The sequence below is a fragment of the Mobula birostris genome, chromosome 6, assembly GCF_030028105.1.
Source record: "Mobula birostris isolate sMobBir1 chromosome 6, sMobBir1.hap1, whole genome shotgun sequence".
NCBI classification, from domain to species: Eukaryota; Metazoa; Chordata; class Chondrichthyes; order Myliobatiformes; family Myliobatidae; genus Mobula; species Mobula birostris.
Genome location: NC_092375.1, coordinates 172,918,867 through 172,942,892, shown reverse-complemented (window position 1 = coordinate 172,942,892; position 24,026 = coordinate 172,918,867). Strand labels below are relative to the sequence as shown.

At 41.8% G+C, this 24,026-nt stretch overlaps 1 protein-coding gene across 1 annotated transcript; it reads right to left on the bottom strand.

Annotated features, from left to right (window-relative positions):
* Nucleotides 1–2,426: 2,426 nt before the first annotated feature.
* cybrd1 (cytochrome b reductase 1) lies at nucleotides 2,427–23,454 on the bottom strand. Its single transcript, XM_072261935.1, has 4 exons — nucleotides 23,005–23,454; nucleotides 19,178–19,386; nucleotides 4,634–4,788; nucleotides 2,427–3,236 (listed from the first exon to the last, which is right to left on the bottom strand). Exons 1-4 carry the CDS (start codon nucleotides 23,189–23,191, stop codon nucleotides 2,942–2,944), a joined length of 846 nt encoding a protein of 281 aa, XP_072118036.1. The 5' UTR covers nucleotides 23,192–23,454; the 3' UTR covers nucleotides 2,427–2,941.
* Nucleotides 23,455–24,026: the final 572 nt, after the last annotated feature.

Genomic DNA, 24,026 nt, shown 5'->3' with positions numbered 1-24,026 from the left:
TTAAAGCCTCAGTGCTGGGGATATTGGTATAATGTATGTTCATTTGTCCTTCCATGGATTCTAGAGGATTTGGCAGGGTTGTTATTTCGATGTTTTCAGGTGCCTGTTGTTGAGTAAGATCTGTACTTGGGTACTAAATAAATGGTATTTATTTAGTATCCAAAGGGCAAGAAGCCCATGTACCACATGGGTGTGATCCATGCACTCTACAATTGTGCATTACATGGCATTTACATACATATTTAAGTATAAAGCCCAGCCCACATTTAGTAGTCTTGTAATCACCTATCCACTATGTTCATTATGTACCTTAGAGTTGTGTATCTGGTTGGAGTCCACTGGTTTCATACCCAAGCATTTTTTTTGTTCAGTTCAGTCTTTGGTAACCATGGTTATTGTACCAGAAGCAGGCCTCTGTCTCTGGTTCCTACATTCCTGCAGAGGCCATCTGGGTCTCATATCTCATCTGTTAATTAGCTATCCCTCTTGTCTGCCTTCATTTTGAGGTGTCAGAAATGCACTTTGCCTGTCAGTATTTTGAAAATATGTATCTTCATCTGTTTATCCCTTTAACATGCTTTTCTTTTCTGGCCCTGGCCTCCATTTGTCATGGGGGCAACTTTGGAGTGCATTCTGGAGCTGTTCCTGCTGCGGTGTAAACTGTCCTGGAGCCAACTCAATCAACTTTAAATAACTAACTGTGAACTCGCACTCTCCTGTGAGGAGACTTTATGGGCAGCTGGTTTCTTATCTCATACTGCTGATCAAACTTCATGAGTCAGATTTGCCTTTGTGGGGCAGGAATACACTTTATCCTATTAAATTTTATTCCATTATATGACAGTTAACCTAACAAGCCACTTCTGCATGTCCATGATATCTCATTATGCCCATGATTTGTAAATACAGTATACAGTTTGGCAGGGAGCAGTGTGTCCAGTAGATCACAAGCTTTTGTCATGTAAGATGTCTTGTTGCACTAGAGGTGATAGTGGATTTTGGTAAGAATACCAGCCTTCATTGAGAGCTTGTTCCCAAGATACTTTATAGGGTCTTGTAATGGACATTCATTGGTAAATGGTAGTGGTGTACAGGAAATTAACTTTTAGTTGTGCATGTTGAGTATGAGGTCCATTGTTGCTAATATTTAAGTAAATGAGTTGAAGATAAATTGGAGCTCTGCCTCAGAATGCACACACAGAAGAGATTCTGCAGAAACTGAAAATCCAGAGTAACACATACAAAATGCTAGAGGAACTTAGCAGGTCAGGCAGCATCTATGTGAAGTCCCAATGAAGGGTCTCAGCCCAAAACATTGACTGTTTATCCCTTTCCATAGATGCTGCCCGACTTGCTGAGTTCCTCCAGTATTTTGTACGTGTTACTCAGAAAGCACACATGCAAGCATTGCAATCATCATCTGCACGTAAGCATTCTTTTGTGTGAACTTGAGCTTCTGTTAACCTAATCTCCATATAAGGGGGAAGAAAGGTGCAACCTGATTTTATTATATGAAACATTAATTCTGTTTCGTTCTCCACAGATGTTACCTGACTTCATTTTTAGTCCTCAAATAACCTGCAAAGATTTTGTAGATACTTGAAATCTTGAGCACCACACACAAAATGCTTTGAGTTTTTTTACAGTCAGGCAGCGTGTATGCAGGGGAATATCTGCTGAAGGGTCTCGGCCCAAAACAGCAACAGCTTACCCCCTTACCCCCTCCATTGTTGCTGTCTGACTTGCTGAGCATCTCAACATTTTGTATATATTGCTCATTGTTAACCCTTTCTACTTTTAATCCACAAGTGTTACACTGCAATAAACCTTAATATTGCTAGTGAATTGAAGGTATGAGGACAGATGGAAGAAAAGTTTGTGTTGAGGGGGTGAAGAGAGGAGGTGCAGTTAGTAGGGAGGGAGGTGCAGTTAGTAGGGAGGACTTGTTAGCTATCAGAACAATTTGTGAGTACACCAGGTAGTATGTATCAATGCAGCCCCAATGCTGCACTTAGCCATGTGTTGAAGCCCATAGTTATTGTGGAGTAATGAACGGCTTACCTTTGAAGTGAAAATGCAAGACAGTTGGGAACTCAATGCAACAAACAAAATCCAATGTTTAAAGATTTGTGGTGAGTTCTATAATCTCTCCTGCCAAAACAAGATTATTGGCTTGCACGCGACTATATTCTTGTAACCCGGCTACAATGCTGTTTCTACACTGCTACGTAGCGGTCAATTTTGCAAAGCTACTAAAATGCAGGATCGCTATAATAAAAATGGTATTTAATTGAATTCAGTGGTACATTTCCATCCTCTTCTGCCCATTAATAATTATCTTGTCCTCATTTGTGTAAGAAGGTTTTAAAAATGGTGAGGGATAGAAATGAAGTACGGTTAAGGAAATGGTTCACCACAAACAATACTGAGGGACTTGTAGTAATTTTATTTATAAATAGTAAATATACAGAGCATATAATACTGAAACCAACAGTTAAATGGTATATTCTCTAAAGAGATGTCTAAACAAATTTGATTACCGTTATATAAAGTATGCAAGGTATCTGTTTCACAACACATTTAACATTCATAGACAAGTGAAAAATTAGAGCAAGATTTGGTTTTGCAGCAAGTTGGTCTATTAAAACCACAAATACATACACAAGGGAAAATGTCAATATTATCAATGAAGGAAATGTAAAGCATAAATGTAAATATGAAGATTTTTAATACTGATTATACTGAATTGTTGCTTAACAAAAAAGAAATGCTTTGAAGTCAGTATTTTGCCTCAGGTTCCAGGAAAATAATCCTAAGCCAACTGTAAACCATTTTAGTTATTTTTGCTCACTTAGGCACTATTGAATGCATAACACTTTTAAAAACAAAATGGTTAAAAACTTAAAACAGCGATAGAGCAAATTACAATTCATTTCATTTCTTAGAATGTTGCTCTTTGGCCCACATCTTCAAGATTGACTTGTCTCAGTCTTGGTGTGTTCTCTCCAACATTGTCCATACCGATTTCAGCTGAAATATTTGTTTTGTTTAAGGTAGATGCTTCATCAATATTCATGCTGCCTTTTACCTGTTCCGGAGGGCGTTTCCATTCAGGTCGTGTGGCAATCCAGAAGATGTATCCTCCGAAGACTAAAATCAGAATTCCAAGAGCATTGACAAATATAGCCTCTGGAGGTGACTGAGCATATGAGAGTGTGACATTACCTCTTGGGCGCCTAAAAAAAAAATGTATGAAATATGGTAACAGAAAATCTCCTTTTAGTTGAATATATTAGTGTTTGTATTCAAAAAAAAATTTAAATATTCATTAGCAACAGTCCAAATTTAGAAGCTGAGTATTTCTATTTCTGAGTATACTCAATTTAGGAGTCAGGGTCAAGTCAGACATTTTCAAGTTCATCAACTCAATCAAGCAGTTTTTACAATCAGGGTACACTTCCTGCTGCACCAGCAAATAACAAGCAATCATGAGGGTCAGCTTTATGCCTGGTGTTAGGAGGGGTAGCAGGAGTACGAAAATGTGATTTCAATTAACACTTTTAAATTAGATTCCCTTTTAACAGATTACAGTAGTTTTCCAAAGCGGAATACAAAATTGTAAATGCTTTAATATATAATTTTAAAAAAAATATATACATATATATGAAGTGTGTGTGTGTCTATATATATATATATATATATATATACACACACACACACACACATATGTGTGTGTGATATACCTTCACACAAAAAAAACTGGATTTTATGGAACTCAAAATGTGAATAAGGATAGGCTGCATCAATGGTCAAACATCAGAGTGCATCTACCCTCTTACTTTTGTTTCCACCCCAAGACCAACAAAAAGTAAACAAGTCAATTTTATTTTTAAGTTTCCTACCTAGAATTATAAACAACAGAAAACCAGGTGAGATATTTTGCACGATCAGTGAAGAAGTTTGTCTTCTGGACACATTTGTTATTTTTTGTTTAAATAATAGTAAATTGCTTGCTGATTCCAGTCTAGTTATACAATTTTTTTTGAGATCAGTATAGTTTATTATAATTGCTAAAGTTGAAATGTATTTGAAACAAACAATGTTTTATAAAAATATGAAATATTTGCAGTTCTTAAAGTACTTTGAACAAAATTGAAAAATTATCCACTGATCCCAGTTGAATCATGCTTGGAAGGAATGTGGCTTGAAGAAATTGGAAATTGGGTATTTAACCTCTGTGTCCAATTTAATCAAGTGGCTGGATGCTGAATAGATAATAGAGGCTTCATATTAAAGAAGACCATATTTGTACCATGTAGGTTCTCTGTTTTGTTACTGTAGTTTACCATTTCAGATAGGATAAGCAGAAACCCCAATATTGCTAAATAACATTTAGAAATAAAGAAAAACAGATGATGATGAATTTGCTTCAAAAATATTTACTACAAATTCTTTAACTTTTTTTGTCAAAATTTACTCTGAAATGATTTGTCCATGAATAAAGGATGAGATGAAAATCTGGAATATGAGCATATTGTACACTCCAGATCAAATAGTTCACAGTGCAGTAAATCTTCATACTCTACGAATACAGTATAGTGATGATTATTTCAGATAATTATTTTATACTTACAGAGAGAAAATAAGTTTTTCAGTTATTCCTGTTTCAGCCGCAATAATTGCCATTCCAAAGATGAAGAGACCAGCAAACACATGGATTGACATGTAAAATGCCTTGATATACATGGGAGTGAATGGCAGCAAAAAAATACACAACCCTAATACCATCTGCAAGGTAAAAAGATACAGTTTACTATTATATAAGAATCTACTCAATAACTCCACAGCCATCAGATGGCAAACAGGCAACTTTGAGAAATAAAACCTTACAGCACTTCTTTAGAAACATAGAAAACTTACAGCACAATACAGGCCCTTCGGCCCACAATGCAGTGCCTAACATGTACTTACTTTGGAAATTACCTAGGGTTACCCATAGCCCTCTATTTTTCTAAGCTTCATGTACCTATCCAGGAGTCTCTTAAAAGACCCTATTGTATCTGCCTCCACCACCGTCAGCAGCCACTCACCACTCTCTGCGTTTAAAATAAATAAATACCCCTGACATCTCTGTACCTTAAAACTGTGCCCTCTCGCGTTAGCCATTTCAGCTTCAGCCCTGGGAAAAAGCCTCTTATCATCCACACGATCAATGCCTCTCATCATCTTATACACCTCTATCAGGGCACCTCTCATCCTCCGTTGCTTCAAGGAGAAAAGGCCAAGTTAACTCAACCCATTCTCATAAGGCTTGCTCCCCAATCCAGGCAACAACATCCTTGCAAATCTCTGCACATTTTTTCTGTATTGAGGTGACTAGAACTGAGCACAGTACTCCAAGTGGGGTCTGACCAGGGTCCTATACAGCTGTAACATTACCCCTTTGCTCTTGAACTCAATCCCACAGTTGATGAAGGCCAATGCACTGTATGCCTTCTTACCCACGCAGTCAACCTGCTCAGCAGCTTTGAGTGTCCTATGGACTCGTAACCCATGATTGCTCTGATCCTCCACACTGCCAAGAGTCTTACCATTAATACTATATTCTACCATCATATATGACCTACCAAAATGAACTACCTCACACTTGTCTGGGTTGAACTCCATTTGCCACTTCTCAGCCCAGTTTTGCATCCAATCAATGTCCTGCTATAACCCCTGACAGCCCTCCACACTTTCCACAACACCTCCAACCTTTGTGTCATCAGCAAATTTACTAACCCATCCCTCCACTTCCTCATCCAGGTCACTTATAAAAATCACGAAGAGAAGGTGTCCCAGAACAGATCCCTGAGGCACACCACTGGTCACTGACCTCCATGCAGAATATAACCCATCTACAACCATTCCGCCTTCTGTGGGCAAACCAGTTCTGGATCTACAAAGCAATGTCCCCCTGGATCCCATGCCTCCTTACTTTCTCAATAAGCCTTACATGGGGTACCTTACCAAATGCCTTGCTGAAATCCATATACACTACATCTACTGCTCTTCCTTCATCAATGTGTTTAGTTGCATCCTCAAAAAATTCAATCAGGTTCATAAAGCACAACCTGTCTTTGACAAGGCCATGCTGACTATTCCTAATCATATTATACCTCTCCAAATGTTCATAAATCCTGCCTCTCAGGATCTTCTCCATCAACTTATCAACCACTTAAGTAAGACTCACTGGTCTATAATTTCCTGGGCTATCTCTACTCCCTTTTTTGAATAAGGGAGCAACATCTGCAACCCTCCAATCCTCCAGAACCTCTCCCGTCCTTATTGATGATGCAAAGATCATCGCCAGAGGCTCAGCAATCTCCTCCCTCGCCTCCCACAGTAGCCTGGGGTACATCTCATCCAGTCCCGGTGACTTATCCAAGATCAAGTACAGCCTCTCCTCTTATAGGCATATCTACATATTGTGTCAGGAAACCTTATTTAAACCCCTTGCTCTGGAGAGATGCCAATCAATATTGGGGAAATTAAAATCTCCCATCACGACAACCCTGTTATTGCACCGTTCCAGAATCTGTTTCCCTGTCTGCTCCTTGATGTCCCTGTTACTATTGGGTAGTCTATAAAAAACACCCAGTAGAATTATTGACCCCTTCCTGTTTCTAACTTCCACCCACAGAAACTCAGTAGACAATCCCTCCATGACTTCCTCCTTTTCTGCAGCTGTGACACTATCTCTGATCAGCAGTGCCATGCCCCCACCTCTTTCACCTCCCTCCCTGTCCTTTCTGAAACATCTAAGGCCTGGCACTCGAAGTAACCATGTGCCATCCAAGTCTCTGTAATGGCCACAACATCACAGCTCCAAGTACTGATCCACGCCCTAAGCTCATGCGCTTTGTTCATGATACTCCTTGCATTAAGATAGACACATCTCAAACCATCAGCCTGAGCGTATCCCTTCTCTATCACCTGCCTATCCTCCCTCTCGCACTATCTCCAAGCTTTCTCTATTTGTGAGTCAACCGTCCCTTCCTCAGTCTCTTTAGTTCAGTTCCCACCCAACCCACACCCCCCCAGCAATTCTAGTTTAAACTTTCTCCAGTAGCCTTAGCAAACCTCCCTGCCAGGATATTGGTCCCCCTCGGATTCAAGTGCAACCTTTCCTTTTTGTACAGGTCATGCCTGCCCCAAAAGAGGTCCCAATAATCCAGAAATCTGAATCTCTACCCCCTGCTCCAATCCCATAGCCACGCATTTATCCTCCATCATCATTATCATCAGGTGCCGTGTCCTGTTTGAGCTTTGACTGCCATGGCCCACACACTCCTGTTTCGGGTCAAGTGAATCAATTCATTGGTATTCATTTCCAGTTCTCTGGCTGCTGTCTCCATCATCATTTGTCTTTGTCTTCCTCTTGCTTTCTTCCCTTCAGTCTTTCCCATAATTACCATGCATTCTAACTCCTCTTTCCTAATCACATGTCCAATGAAGTTACGTTGCCTTTTCATGATCTCATACATTATTTCTCTTTTTGTGTTTGTTCTGTTCATGACATCCTCGACCTCCACCTCACTCTATTCCTATACTCACTGTTGCGTAGCATAGGCGGTAATCCCAAGATTACTACCTTTGAGGTCCTGCTTCTCAACTTCCTTCCTAACTCCCTGTAGTCTGTTTTCAGGACCTCCTCCCTTTTTCTACCCATGTCGTTGGTACCAATATGTACTATGACCTCTGGCTGTTCACCTTCCCACTTCAGAGTATCGTAGACGCGATTAGAAACATCTCAGACCCTGGCATCTGGGAGGCAAACTACCATTCGTGTTTCTGTCCTGTGTCCACAAAATAAGTGAAATGTATTAAAGGACCAAACAGAAATTGAGTCACAGTTTTAAAAATCTTGAAGTTATTCTTTTATCTAGAGAATACCAAAAATAGATCAGTTCAATTTGAAAATAAATGCCACTTAACTATTTGCAGATTTAATGTGAGATTCTCTGTATCATCCACCATCTGCTCCCACCTCCACACAATCAAATTTGACTAAAAGCAATGCGGATAGGCAATAATGTGAAGTTCAAAGAGTGTAGTCGACAACAGTGGCAGAAAGGTGCTTGTTGTTGGTTATTGTTCAGAAACTTAAAACTTAGCTTTCTTGTATATCTTGAGGGATTGCATGTGACAGAATGGGGGGGGCGGAGAGAGATTTACAGGTGGCCATCTGCTTTGGAACAGGACACAATGGTTCATGAACATGGAATCATAAAGAAAAGACAGTGAATGCATCCTTAGCTACAGATAGCAACGATATAAAGGACAAGGAGAGACATGGCCACGGTCTTGAAAATAGCTTACATTGGCTATGGATTGAGAAGTGCGTTGTAGGTGAGTTATTGAAGAGCTTGTGTTGGTTTCAAGGAATCTAAAGTAGAAAGACTGCTTTAAGACAAAGCATTCTCAGGTTTCTTTGCATTGGTAGTGGTGACTGGATCTGATGTTAGAGAAAGCAGTACTTGATGCAGACAGTTTTATACCACCACAGAGCATGAGGAGGTATTAGATGTACCAGTTCTAAAAGAAGAACTATTGGGAACAATAGATTTCAGGGAGATAATTTGTTAAACTTTAGGGGAAACTGGAAACATAGAACATAAAAATTTACAGCACTTGACAGGCCCTTTGGCCCACAATGTTGTGCTGACCATGTAACCTATTCGAGAAACTGCCTAGAATTTCCCTAGTGTATAGAACTCTATTTTTCTGAGCTCCATGTACCTATATTAGAAGCTCTTAAAAGACCCTATTGTATCCGCTTCCACCACCACCACCAGCAGTGCATTCCACAGACCACCACTCTCTGTGAGGCCACACCTGGAGTACTGCGTGCATTTCTGTTCTCCATACCTGAGGAAGGATATACTGGCTTTGAAGGCAGTGCAGAGGAGGTTCACCAGGTTGATTCCAGGGATGAAGGAGTTAACCTATGAGGAGAGATTGAGTCGCCTGGGTCTACTCTCTGGAGTTCAGAAGAATGAGAGGGGATCTTATAGAAACATACAAAATTTTGAAAGGAATAGATAAGATAGAAGTAGGAAAGTTGTTTCCATTGGTAGGTGAGACTAGAACTAGGGGACATTGCCTCAAGATTCAGGGGAGAAGATTTAGGACAGAGATGAGGAGAAACTGCTTTTCCCAGAGAGTGCTGAATCTGTGGAATTCTCTGCCCAGGGAAGCAATTGAGGCTTCCTCACTAAATATACTTAAGAAACAGTTAGATAGATTTTTACATAGTAAGGGAATTAAAGGTTATGGGGAAAAGGCAGGTCGATGGAGCTGAGTTTACGGACAGATCAGCCATGATCTTATTGAATGGTGGGGCAGGCTCGATGGGCCGGATGGCCTAGTCCTGCTCCTATTTCTTATGTTCTAAAACCTTAATCCTGACATCCCCTCAGTACCTATTTCCAAGCACCTTAAAACTATGCCCTCTCATGTTAGCCATTTCAGCCCTGGGGAAAAGCAGCTGGCTATCTACATGATCAATGCCTCTCATCATCTTATACACCTCTATCAGGTCACCTCTCATCCTCCATCGCTCCAAGGAGAAAATGCTAAGTACATGCAACCTATTCTCACAAGGTATGCCCTCCAATCTAGGCAACATCCTTGTAAATCTCCTCTACACTCTCTCTACAGCATCCACATCCTTCCTGTAATGAGGTGACCAGAACTGAACACAGCACTCCAAGTGGGGTCTGACCAAGGTCTTACATAGCTGTAACATTATCCCACAGCTCTTGCACTCAATCTCACGGTTGATGAATGCCAACACACCATACACCTTAACAACACTGTCAACCTGCGCAGCAGTTTTGAGTGTCCTATCGACACGGACCCAGAGATCTCTCAGATTCTCCACACTGCTGGTCTTACCATTTACATTATATCCTGTCTTCAAACTGGATGTACCAAAATGAACCACTTCACACTTAATCTAGGACGAAGTCCATCTGCCACTTCTCAGCCCAGTTCTGCACCCTATCGATGTCCCGCTGTAACCTCTGACAACCCACCAGACTATTCACAACACTCCCAACCTTTGTGTCATCAGCAAACTTACTAACCCATCCCTTCTACTTCCTCATCCAGGTCATTTATAAAGATCACAAATAGGAGGGGTCCCAGAACAGATCCCTGTGGAACACCACTGGTCACCGACCTCCATGCAGAATACGAACCATCAACAAACACTCTTTGCCTTCTGTGGGCAAGCCAATTCTGGATCAACAAAGCAAGGTTGTAGATGGGTTATATTGGTTGTAGACCAGTCATATTCTGCATGGAGGTCGGTGACCAGTGGAGTGCCTCAGGGATCCTACTCTTCTTGATTTTTATAAGTGACCTGATGAGGAAGTGGAGAGATGGGTTAGTAAATTTGCTGATGACACAAAGGTTGGGGGTGTTGTGGATAGTGTGGAGGGCTGTCGGAGTTTACAGTGGGACATCAATAGAACATAGAACATAGAATAGTACAGCACAGTACAGGCCCTTTGGCCCACAATATTGTGCCGACCCTCAAACGCTGCCTCCCATATAAGCCCCCACCTTAGATTCCTCCATATACCTGTCTAGTAGTCTCTTAAACTTCACTAGTGTATCTGCCTCCACCACTGACTCAGGCAGTGCATTCCACGCACCAACCACTGAGTAAAAAACCTTCCTCTAATATCCCCCTTGAACTTCCCACCCCTTACCTTAAAGCCATGTCCTCTTGTATTGAGCAGTGGTGCCCTGGGGAAGAGGCACTGGCTATCCACTCTATCTATTCCTCTTATTATCTCGTACACCTCTATCATGTCTCCTCTCATCCTCCTTCTCTCCAAAGAGTAAAGCCCTAGCTCCCTTAATCTCTGATCATAATGCATACTCTCTAAACCAGGCAGCATCCTAGTAAATCTCCTCTGTACCCTTTCCAATGCTTCCACATCCTTCCTATAGTGAGGTGACCAGAACTGGACACAGTACTCCAAGTGTGGCCTAACCAGAGTTTTATAGAGCTGCATCATTACATCGTGACTCTTAAACTCTATCCCCTGACTTATGAAAGCTAACACCCCATAAGCTTTCTTAACTACCCTATCTACCTGTGAGGCAACTTTCAGGGATCTGTGGACATGTACCCCGAGATCCCTCTGCTCCTCCACACTACCAAGCATCCTGCCATTTACTTTGTACTCTGCCTTGGAGTTTGTCCTTCCAAAGTGTACCACCTCACACTTCTCTGGGCTGAACTCCATCTGCCACTTCTCAGCCCACTTCTGCATCCTATCAATGTCTCTCTGCAATCTTTGACAATCCTCTACACTATCTACAACACCACCAACCTTTGTGTCATCTGCAAACTTGCCAACCCACCCTTCTACCCCCACATCCAGGTTGTTAATAAAAATCACAAAAAGTAGAGGTCCCAGAACAGATCCCTGTGGGACACCACTAGTCACAATCCTCCAATCTGAATGTACTCCCTCCACCACAACCCTCTGCCTTCTGCAGGCACGCCAATTCTGAATCCACCTGGCCAAACTTCCCTGGATTCCATGCCTTCTAACTTTCTGAATAAGCCTACCGTGTGGAACCTTGTCAAATGCCTTACTAAAATCTATATAGATCACATCCACTGCACTACCCTCATCTATATGCCTGGTCACCTCCTCAAAGAACTCTATCAGGCTTGTTAGACATGATCTGCCCTTCACAAAGCCATGCTGACTGTCCCTGATCAGACCATGATTCTCTAAATGCCTATATATCCTATCTCTAAGAATCTTTTCCAACAGCTTTCCCACCACAGACGTAAGGCTCACTGGTCTATAATTACCCAGACTATCCCTACTACCTTTTTTGAACAAGGGAACAACATTCGCCTCCCTCCAATCCTCCGGTACCATTCCCGTGGACAATGAGAACATAAAGATCCTAGCCAGAGGCTCAGCAATCTCTTCTCTCGCCTCGTGGAGCAGCCTGGGGAATATTCCGTCAGGCCCCGGGGACTTATCTGTCCTAATGTATTTTAACAACTCCAACACCTCCTCTCCCTTAATATCAACATGCTCCAGAACATCAACCTCACATGCAAAACTGGGCTGAGAAGTGGCAGATGGAGTTTAACCCAGATAAGTGTGAGGTGGTTCATTTTGGTAGGTCAAATATGATGGCAAAGTATAGTATTAATGGTAAGATTCTTGGCAGTGTGGAGGATCAGAGGGATCTTGGGGTCCAAATCCATAGGACACTCAAAGCTGCTGCACAGGTTGACTCTGTGGTTAAGAAGACATACAGTGTATTGGCCTTCATCAACCGTGGGATTGAGTTCAAGAGCTGAGAGGTAATGTTACAGCTGTATAGGACCCTGGTCAGACCCCACTTGGAGTACTGTGCTCAGTTCTGGTCAACTCACTCCAGGAAGGATGTGGAAACAATAGAAGGGTGCAGAGGAGATTTACAAGGATGTTGCCTGGATTGGTGAGCATGCCTTATGGGAATAGGTTGAGTGAACTTCACCTTTTCCCCTTGGAGCAATGTAGGATGAGAGAGGTGTACAAGTTGATGAGAGGCATTCACCATGTGGATAGTCAGAAGCTTTTTCTCAGGGCTGAAATGGCTAACACAAGAGGACACAGTTTTAAGGTGCTTGGAAGTACGTACAGAGGAGATGTCGGGGTAATTAAATTTTTTAAATGCAGAGAGTGATGAGTGCGTGGTATGGGCTGCCAGTGACGGTGGTGGAGGTGGATACAATAGGGTCTTTTAAGAGGCACCTGGGTAGATGCATGGAGCTTAGGAAAATAGAGAGCTATGGGTAACCCGAGGTAAATTCTAAAGTAAGTACATGTTCAGCACAGCATTATGGGCTGAAGGGCCTGTATTGTGCTGTAGGCTTTCTATGTTTCGAAGGTCTCCTTGGATCCCATGCCTCCTTAATTTCTTAAGGAGCCTTGTATGGGGAACCTTATCAAATGCCTTACTGAGAGGGGCAGGTTAAGGAAAGAACAATAGTTTTGATTTTGAGGGCAGAAGGTCATGAAATCCTTTCACTGCATGTCACATCTCAGCAGAAAAATCTTGGGAATATTTAGACGCACCTAATGGCACAGAAGATCTTAGAGTATAGACATAAAAGGTATGACTATCGATGTGGTATCAAGAAGGGAGCATGTTGATAATGGTAGATACAGTGGACAAGCTCCAAGCAGCACAATTTAATATATCAAGATGCTTAAGAGTTAAAGGATAGAATAGATAGTACAAAATAATGTAACATGTTATGGAACAGCAAATTGAAATGGTCTTAGAAAAGGATTTCTATATAAGGGCCTTGCTCATAAAACCAAGAAAGGAATACAGTATAGAATAATTTTATTATGAGAAGGATACAAAAGCCATGAGATTCGCTACATTGATACTGAATGGGACTGTAGAGGGACGAGGGCAATGTTGTTATAATGATTTTATTTTGAATCAGATATTGAAGTAATGGGCTGCACTGGAAAGGTTTTATGAGGATGGATAATGAAATGTTTGTTCTTATGGAAAAGTTGGTAACGAGTGGCATTGATTCAGCTCGCTCACTGAAAGGAATGACAGGAAAGCATTGTACCTTGTGAATATTTACACACATGAAGGACCAAAATGTGCAGAATCAAGTAAAGTAAAATGAGAGAGAGAAGTGGTCTAGACGTATACAGTTAAATCAGTTAAAAGTACAATGAATTACCAGTGGCAAATAATGCAGCAGGTATTCTATTTCCTATGCTTTTTTCATGCTTTCCCTGCCATCTCAAAACTACAAGGATTCCTTTTTTTCACTTGTGTTTCTGCCCTCCACATTCAACACACACTGCCTATTCCAACCACTCAAAAGTACCAGATGTTTAGTCGCAACAACGTTAGTCTCTTTCAAAATTGGCTTCCTCCATCCTTTCAGACAGTGAATTCCAGAACATGACTACTCTGCATGAAAATAATTATATCCAGTCTCTGGTTTCTTTCTTAACTATCTTTAACCTATTTCCAGAAACTATTTCTTTTCATTAACTTTCCCAAAATTCTTTTTAACTTCAATGTCCTTATTAAGAATATAGAACTGGAGCTGCCATTCAGTCAAACTTGTATGAGACATTTCTACAATAATTAATGTGAAATGCATTGCTTCTCTAACATTTCTTGCCTCAGTTTTTAACATTATATCCCTTGTTCTTGTTTCTTATAAAAACCAACCTACCTTAAACAGGTCTCAATTAAATCACCTCTTCAACTTTTATATATGCAACACACATCAAAGTTGCTGGTGAACGCAGTAGGCCAGGCAGCATCTCGAGGAAGAGGTACAGTCGACGTTTCAGGCCGAGAACTCTTCCTTCAGTTAGTCCTGACGAGGGGTCTCGGCCTGAAACGTCGACTGCAACTCTTCCTAGAGATGCTGCCTGGCCTGCTGTGTTCACCAGCAACTTTGATGTGTGTTGCTTAAATTTCCAGCATCTGCAGAATTCCTGTTGTTTTAACTTTTATATATACACTAGTTTTTTAGAGAATCTGTGCCCCATAGGAGCAGAAATAAGCCATTCAGTCCATCAACTCTACTCAGTATCAAACATTAGAGACAAAATCTAGGTGTGGTCTAACCAGATCTTAGTGGATAATCTCTGCATTAAGAATTTTTTTTCCCATAGTCATTCTACCTATCAGAAATCCCTCATATATAATCTCTCTATACCCTTTCTGAAGTTTTATCTTCGTTCCAAATGAAAGGCATTTTAATTTGGCACAATATTGCAACATAGACCTGAATAATGTCCCAATCACTCCCACATCCAGGTAAGATTGATATATTGTACCTCCTGCTATTTCCATCATTACTTCTATCACCATTTTAGGATATCTCCCATCCAAACAGGAAGATCTTTCTGTGTTGTACACTTACAATTTTTTTTAAACATCTGCTCAAATTCTATAGCTACACACCACAAGCTTCCAGAACACTGAATCTTTCATTGCAACATTGGCAGAATCTCAGTCATGCCCAATGCCTCCACAAGATTAGTTATTTTTCAGTCTTGTCGTCTTAAAGCCACATTTAACAATTGCAAAGATTTGACACAAATATTTCTCCTTGACGAGAATCAGAACAAATGCGTTATCAATTTAAAATAGTCACTGAAATGGAGGAATTGTTTGAATTAAGTGTATAAAGGATTACTGAAGTTTAGAAAATTTTGTCATATGGGAAACTTGAGATGAAAACTGCTCAGTTTTAAGAGAAAAAAGTTACATAAGTATTTGAAACCGTAAGATGCTTCAGGTGTGTGAGGAGGGAGTGTGGCCTTTATAATAAGGCTGTGCTCAGAGATGACATGTTTGGGGCATCATCCAGTTTGGTCATATGGTAGAACTTAAAAATAGGAAGGAAGTGGGGGAGTGGTCACACTGGTGGGGCTGTATTATGGACCCCAATGAACACTGGAAACCTGAGCAGGTGTGCAGAGAAACTGTTCATAGTCGTCAGAATAATAATTGTATTATTGAGGAATTTTAATTTCCCTGGTATTGATTAGGCCAACCAAAATGCTAAGGCTCTGGACAAGGTAGAATTTGTGAAATAAGTCCAGGAATATTTCCTGAGTAAATATATAAAGTGTCCCACTCACAATACTGAATCTCCTCTGAGGAACTGAGACAGGGCAAGTAACTGAAGTGGCAGTCAGTGAGCACTTTAGCTCCAGTGACCATAATTCTGTTAGTTTTACAATAGTGATGGAAAAGGATAGGTCAGGTCCACAGGGTAAGATTCTGAACTGGACCAGAGCAAAGTCTGGGGGAATTAGGATCTAGCAGAGCTCACTTAGTGAACAGAGTCAGAGTAGGGGGAGTCTGCATGGGAAATCACATTTATAAAGCCTTTAGAGTTTTTTTAAGAAGTGACCACAACAGTACAGGAATTAGAGTCATGAATGATGTCTATTTGGACTTTAGCAAGGTCTTTGACAAGATCCTGAATGGTAACCTAGTCTGGAAGCTTAGGTCTCATGGAATGCAGGGAGATCTAGTTAGGTAGATTCAAAATTGGCTTGGATGTAGGAAGCAGGGAGCAGTGGTTAAAGGTTCTTTCTCAGAATGGAGGCGGGGTCAATGTTGGGACCCTTGTAATTCATTATTTATATAAATGATTTGGATGCAAATGCACAAGGCTTGATCAGTCAATTTGCAGATTACACAATATTAGTAGGTATTGTTGATAGTTCAGAAGGTTATTGTATATTACAAGGGGATCTTCGTCAATGAGGGAAGTGAGCTGAAAGTGGCAAATGGATTTCAAATCAGGTAAATGTAAGGGGATGCATTTTGGAAAGTCAAACCAGTGTAACACTTATACAATGAATGTCAAGTCACTAGGGAGTGTAATGACACAGAGGAACATAAGAGTACTAGTGCATAATTTGTTAGAGGCGGCATTGCGGGTAAACACAGTGGTGAAAAATATGTTGAAGATGCTGACATACATCAATCCTGGCACGTCAGAATCAGAATTGGGTTATTTTCACTGGTATGTGTATGGGCTGAGAAGTGGCAGATGGAGTTCAACCCAGAGAAGTGTGAGGTGGTTCACTTTGGAACACAAACTCCAAGGCAGAGTACAAAGTAAATGGCAGGATACTTGGTAATGTGGAGGAGCAGAGGAATCTGGCGGTACATGTCCACAGATCCCTGGAAGTTGCCTCACAGGTAAATAGGGTTGTTAAGAAAGCTTATAGGGTGTTAGCTTTCATAAGTCAAGGGATAGAGTTTAAGAGTCACGAGGTACTGATGCAGCTCTACAAAACTCTGGTGAGGCCACACTTGGAGTACTATGTCCAGTTCTGGTTGCCTCACTGTAGGAAGGATGTGGAAGCATTGGAAAGGGTACAGAGGAGATTTACAGAATGCTGCCTGGTTTAGAGAGTATGCATTATGATTAGAGATTAAGGGAGCTAGGGCTTTACTCTTTGGAGAGGAGGAGGATGAGAGGAGACATGATAGAGGTGTACAAGAATAAGAGGAATAGATAGAGTAGATAGCCACCGCCTCTTCCCTAGGGCACCACTGCTCAATACAAGAGGACATGGCTTTAAGGTAAGGGGTGGGTAGTTCAAGGGGGATATTAGAGGAAGGTTTTATACTCAGACAGTGGTTGGTGCATGGAAAGCACTGCCTGAGTCAGTGGTGGAGGCAGATACACTAGTGAAATTTAAGAGACTACTAGACAGATATATGGAGGAAATTAAGGTAGGGGGTTATATGGGAGGCAGGGTGTAAGGGTCGGCACAACATTGTGGGCCGAAGGGCCTGTACTGTGCTGTACTATTCTATGTTCTATAAAATTTGTTAACTTAGCAGCAGCAGCAGTTCAATGCAATACATGATAATATAGAAATAAATAAATTGCAGTATATATATAATGAAGATTAAAAATTGTGCAAAAACAAATAATATATAAAAAAAAGAGGTAGTGTTCATGGGTTCATTGTCCCTTTAGGAATCGGATGGCAGAGGGGAAGAAGCTGTTCCTGAATTGCTGAGTGTGTGCCTTCAGGTTTCTGTATCTCCTACCTGATGGTGACAGTGAGAAGAGGGCATGTCCTGGATGATGCGGGTCCTTAATAATGGACGTCGCCTGTCTGACGCACCACTCCTGGCGCTCCTGGAAGATGTCTTGGATACCACAGAGGCTAGTACCCAAGATAGAGCTGACTAATTTTACAACTTTCTGTAGCTTCCTTTGGTCCTGTGCAGTAGCCCACCACCCACCCCCATACCATTCAGTGATGCAACTTGTCAGAATGCTCTCCACAGTTTTAATAGGAACATTTAATGTCAGAGAAATGCATACAATATACATCCTGGAAATCTTTTTCTTCACAAACATCCACAAAAACAGAGGAATGTCCCAAAGAATGAATGACAGTTAAACGTTAGAGCCCCTAAGTGCCGCCCCCGGCTCCCCCCCCCAACGTACAAGCAGCAGCAAAGCAATGACCCCCACCCCACCAGCATAAAAGCATCAGCACCCTCCATCGAGCACTCAAGCGTGCAGCAAAGCATCAATAAAGACACAGACTTGCAGTACCCCAAAGACTACTCGTTCACCCGGTAATTCAACATACCACAGGCTCTCTCTCTCCCTAATAAGGGAAAAAGAGGTGTCCCCTTTTCACAGCAAGAGAGGAGACATAACAAACAACTCGCTGATTTACGATGTTAAACGTCTGTTGCTTCACTTTTTCTGAGCTCTGCACCCAGAGTCAGCCCCAGAAAGGCATATATAGGCCTATAAGGTATCATATAGTACACATGAGTATAGGAGTTAGGATATTACAGTGCAGTTGTATACATCGTTGATGGGGCCACACTTGAAGTACTGTATGTACTTTGGGTCATCCTTTGAAAGGAAAAAAGTGGTTAAACTGGAAAGAATGCAAGAAAGATTTAAGAGGATGTTTCGAGACTAGAGGACCTGAGCTGTAGGGATAAGTTGGTGAGGCTGGTTGTTATTCTTTAAAATCGAAGGAAAAGGAGGGACTACTTTAGTAAAATGTTTAGAATTATCAGAGGCATAGATAAGATGGATGGTAAGAGTCTTTTCCCCAGAATAGGGGAGTACAAAACTAGGTGCATAGATTTAGGGCGAGAGGGGAAAGATTTAAAAGGGACCTGAAGGGCAACTTTTTTCATATGGAAGTTGGTGAGTATATGGAAAGGGAAGTAGTTGAGTCAAGCACAATAGTATCATGTAGGAAGCACCTGGATAGGTACACGGAGAAGCCAGGCTTAGCCAGATGTGGTCTGAATGCAGGAAGTGGGACAGCATGGACTCTATCTGTGCTGTATTGCTTTCTGACTTTATAATAGAATTAGTTATAGTTTGATTTTGCAATTTTGATTTCTGCCTGTCGCCAGCCCCCGAGACCTGAGTCGACGTAGTAGTAGTTTGCCTCCTGTGCTAACAAGCCCTATGGTTCTAATACAAAGTTAACTTGTTCATTCACTTTGCTTTTTTACTCAATGTTAATTTGTGTTGTTGCTTCATTTCAGTGTAGTTTCATTTGTACTTTTGTATTTGGATTGAAAAGTCACTTACTTGCAAAGCATACATGATAACTGCAGCCAGTCCAATCCAGCTGTGTAAGCTGTACATGTTAGGAATCTTCTTGGAGTTGTGAAAGTCAAAAACCGTCACGAGTGAAATGATCATAAGTATAAAGGTTGCAATACTGAGGCTGGCATGAATGATCTTCATTCGGGGTTTACTAAAGTTCCATGTCCAGGGCAGTCTGTAAATGATCAGTGCTGAAAGAAATGAAATACTTCTTACTGCAGGAAGTAAATCTGCAGATACATAAAATTCCCAATATTACAGACCAATGCAAAAACTTTGTATTAATAATTTAATTTGATTAAAAATGTGAGAATGGCTACATCCGACACTTGGAATGGATTTAGTCTATTAACAAGAGCTAACATCTGGGGATAAACCTCTCTTACTTCGAACGATTATACTGACAATATATGTCAAAGTCAAGGCACACATTCCAAAAGAAAGAAAGATTCTTGTTCAGTACATTTCACTAAATAAAGCACAAAGTTAAAGGGAGTGGAAATGTCCTGCACACATCCATCCGGGTTTGTTGAAGTGTTTCTTAAATGTGTAAATCAAGATGTAAACAATTTTAAAATCATTAGAAACAAGAGAAAATCTGCAGATGCTGGAATCAGTAGAGTACGTTTGTGTGCAGCAAATACTTAATTTCTGTCCGCATAACTTTGCCCATGGAACAAACCCATAAATTGGCTATACATGGAATTATGATGTAGTGGCCGTTAGAGAGACTTGGCTGGCACCAGGGCAGGAATGGATTCTCAATATTCCTGGATTTCAGTGCTTTAAAAGGGATAGAGAGGGCGGAAGAAGGGGAGGAGGGGTGGCACTACTGGTCAGAGATACGATTACTGCTACAGAAAGGGTGGGTAATGTAGCAGGATCCTCTTTTGAGTCAGTATAGGTGGAAGTCAGGAACAGGAAGGCAGCAGTTACTCTATTAGGGGTATTCTATAGGCCCCCTGGTAGCAGCAGAGATACCGAGGAGCAGATTGGGAGGCAGAGTTTGGAAAGGTGCAAAAATAACAGGGTTGTTATCATGGGTGACTGTAACTTCCCTAATATTGATTGGCACCTAATTAGTTCCAATGGTTTAGACAGGGCAGAGTTTGTTAAGTGTATCCAGGATGGACTCCTGTCACAGTATGTTGACAGGCCAATTAAGGGGAATGCCATACTAGATCTGGTATTAGGTAACGAACCGGGTTCAGGTCACAGATCTCTCAGTGGGTGAGCATCTGGGGGGCAGTGACCACCGCTCCCTGGCCTTTAAAACTATCATGGAAAAGGGTAGAATCAGAGAGGACAGGAAAATTTTTAATTGGGGAAGGGCAAATTATGAGGCTATAAGGCTAGAACTTGCGGGTGTGAATTGGGATGATGTTTTTTCCGGGAAATGTACTATAGACATGTGGTCGATGTTTAGAGATCTCTTGCAGGATGTTAGGGATAAATTTGTCCTGGTGAGGAAGATAAAGAATGGTAGGGTGAAGGAACCATGGGTGCCAAGTCAGGTGGAAAATCTAGTCAGGTGGAAGAAGGCAGCATACATGAGGTTTAAGAAGCAAGGATCAGATGTGTCTATTGAGGAATATAGGGTAGCAAGAAAGGAGCTTAAGGTGGGGCTGAGGAGAGCAAGAAGGGGGCATGAGAAGGCCCTTGGTGAGTAGGGTAAAGGAAAACCCCAAGGCATTCTTCAATTATGTGAACAACAAAAGGATGACAGGAGTGAAGGTAGGACCGATTAGAGATAAAGGTGGGAAGATGTGCCTGGGAGTCAGCAAGGCCCTCAATAAATATTTCTCTTCGGTATTCACCAATGAGAGGGAACTTGATGATGGTGAGGTTGATGTTCTGGAGCATGTTGATATTAAGGGAGAGGAGGTGTTGGAGTTGTTAAAATACATTAGGACAGATAAGTCCCCAGGGCCTGATGGAATATTCCCCAAACACGAGGAATATTCCCCAGCCTGCTCCATGAGGCGAGAGAAGAGATTGCTGAGCCTCTAGCTGGGATCTTTATGTCCTCGTTGTCCACGGGAATGGTACCGGAGGATTGAGGGAGGCGAATATTGTCCCCCTGTTCAAAAAAGGCAGTAGGGATAGTCCAGGTAATTACAGACCACTGAGCCTTGCGTCTGTGATGGGAAAGCTGTTGGAAAAGATTCTTAGAGATAGGATCTATGGGCGTTTAGAGAATCATGGTCTGATCAGGGACAGTCAGCATGGCTTTGTGAAGGGCAGATCATGTCTAACAAGCCTGATAGAGTTCTTTGAGGAGGTGACCAGGCATATAGATGAGGGTAGTGCAGTGGATGTGATCTACATGAATTTTAGTAAGGCATTTGATGAGGTTCCACACGGTAGGCTTATTCAGAAAGTTAGAAGGCATGGAATCCAGGGAAGTTTGGCCAGGTGGATTCAGAATTGGCTTACCTGCAGAAAGCAGAGGGTCATGGTGGAGGGAGTACATTCGGATTGGAGGATTGTGACTAGTGGTGTCCCACAAGGATTGGTCCTGGGACCTCTACTTTTCGTGATTTTTATTAACAACCTGGATGTGGGGGTAGAAGGGTGGGTTGGCATGTTTGCAGACGACACAAAGGTTGATAGTGTTGTGGATAGTGTAGAGGATTGTCGAAGATTGCAGAGAGACATTGATAGGATGCAGAAGTGGGCTGAGAAGTGGCAGATGGAGTTCAACCCAGAGAAATGTGAGGTGGTACACTTTGGAAGGACAAACTCCAAGGCAGAGTACAAAATAAAGGGCAGGGTACTTGGTAGTGTGGAGGAGCAGAGGGATCTGGGGTACATGTCCACAAGTCCCTGAAAGTTGCCTCACAGGTAGATAGGGTAGTTAAGAAAGCTTATGGAGTGTTAGCTTTCATAAGTGGAGGAACAGAGTTTAAGAGTTGCTGGGTAATGATGCAGCTCTATAAAACTCTGGTTAGGCCACACTTGGAGAATTGTATCCAGTTCTGGTCGCCTCACTATAGGAAGGACATGGAAGCATTGGAAAGGGTACAGAGGAGATTTACCAGGATGCTGCCTGGTTTAGAGAGTATGCATTATGATCAAAGATTAAAGGAGTTAGGGCTTTACTCTCTGGAGAGGAAGAGGATGAGGGGAGACATGATAGAGGTGTACAAGAATAAGAGGAATAGATAGAGTGGGTAGCCACCACCTCTTCTCCAGGGCACCACTGCTCAATACAAGAGGACATGGCTTTAAGGTAAGGGTGGGAAGTTCAAGGGGGATATTAGAGGAAGGTTTTTTACTCAGAGAGTGGTTGGTGCGTGGAATGCACTGCCTGAGTCAGTGGTGGAGGCAGATACACTAGTGAAATTTAAGAGACTACTAGACAGGTATATATGGAGGCAGAGTTTAAGGGTCGGCACAACATTGTGGGCCGAAGGGCCTGTACTGTACTATTCTATGTTCTATACTCCCGAGTTTTAAACTAGATATTACGAATCTATTAGCGTTTTAAATGAAGGAGATTGCAAGCAAAATCCCAGCTAATGTTTGGACTGAGGCAAAATAGGTAAAAATAATTAACTCACACAGTGTTAATATTCGGCGGGCCTAAAGTTCATACTTCAGGATTAATGCAGGCAGCGAATAGTTCTCTCTTGGCGGAATATCTATCCAACACCGTGACCCACGTTACAACGCTGCAGCCGGCACTCGTGTTTCTTTTTGTTGGCAAGTATATTTTAAAAGTACGATTTAGGCATCATTTCCCAACCCAAACCTATCCTCTCCCATCACCACCGTCCCCCGCCCTCACCATCTACCCGCCAACATACCGAATCCGTTGATGCAGATGAATCCTACAGTGCTGAGCACCGGGTGCCAGTTAAATTCAAGCAGTCCCGAATCCCACGCCAGACCCCCTCTCCAAAAAAGCACCCAGGTCAAAACAGTGGCAATCGAGAGAATTCCCAGCAAAAGGGCTGCCAAGAGCAACGCCACAAACTGCCGGAATTTTTCCATTTCTTCCGGGCTGTGCGTTCGCAGACTGAGGGAGACTCTGCTCTCAGTGTAACGAGCGGGGGCACTAGTCCGTGGTGTACACGGACCTCTCACCACACCAGTGTCCTAATGTGCAGTACAGACCACCTCCGGCGGTGAATTAAGCAAGATTTTGGATGGGAGCTGAGCCTTGACTACGTTGCAAATAACTAATCTGTTGCGTAAGTTGAATGTTTTTGTTTCCTTCAGGAAATCCAACTCTCTCATAACTGAGGCTTACTAGGTCCGATTTCTGTTAGGAAACTGTGGTTAACAAACTTTTAATAGCAATGCGCATGCGCGAGTTAATCATGCCAAACATCTGGAATTTGGCAAGTTTACCCACTTGAAGTAGAATCAAATTAGTAAATAATATGACTGACTAAGTGTCTATTGTATCGTCTCAACTGTCAATAAGGAAATTATATAAACTAATAGTTGTTTTATAGTCGCGTATGAGATTTCAAACTGTGTTGAAGGCATTTCCGAGATGGCTCCAGCTGCAGTTTGTTTTGGGCGATGATGTCAACACCGTGACTCAGCAGCCGCAAGGAATAGGCTGGGATAAGACCGAGGAAAAGAAATATCACTTCTGCACGTGATTGGATTAAAAAGTCGCACGTGAGTTTTGCTTCATTGGTACAACCTTTTTAAAAAACTCGTTTCATAACTTGAAAATTTGGTATTTGTCCTGTGGATAATCATTGTACTTCCAAAACAGTCATAGAGTTCTGCGGCACAGAAACAGGCTCTTCTGCCCAACAAGTGAATGCTAACCATTTTACTAATCCCAGTTGCCTGCTTTAATCCATACACT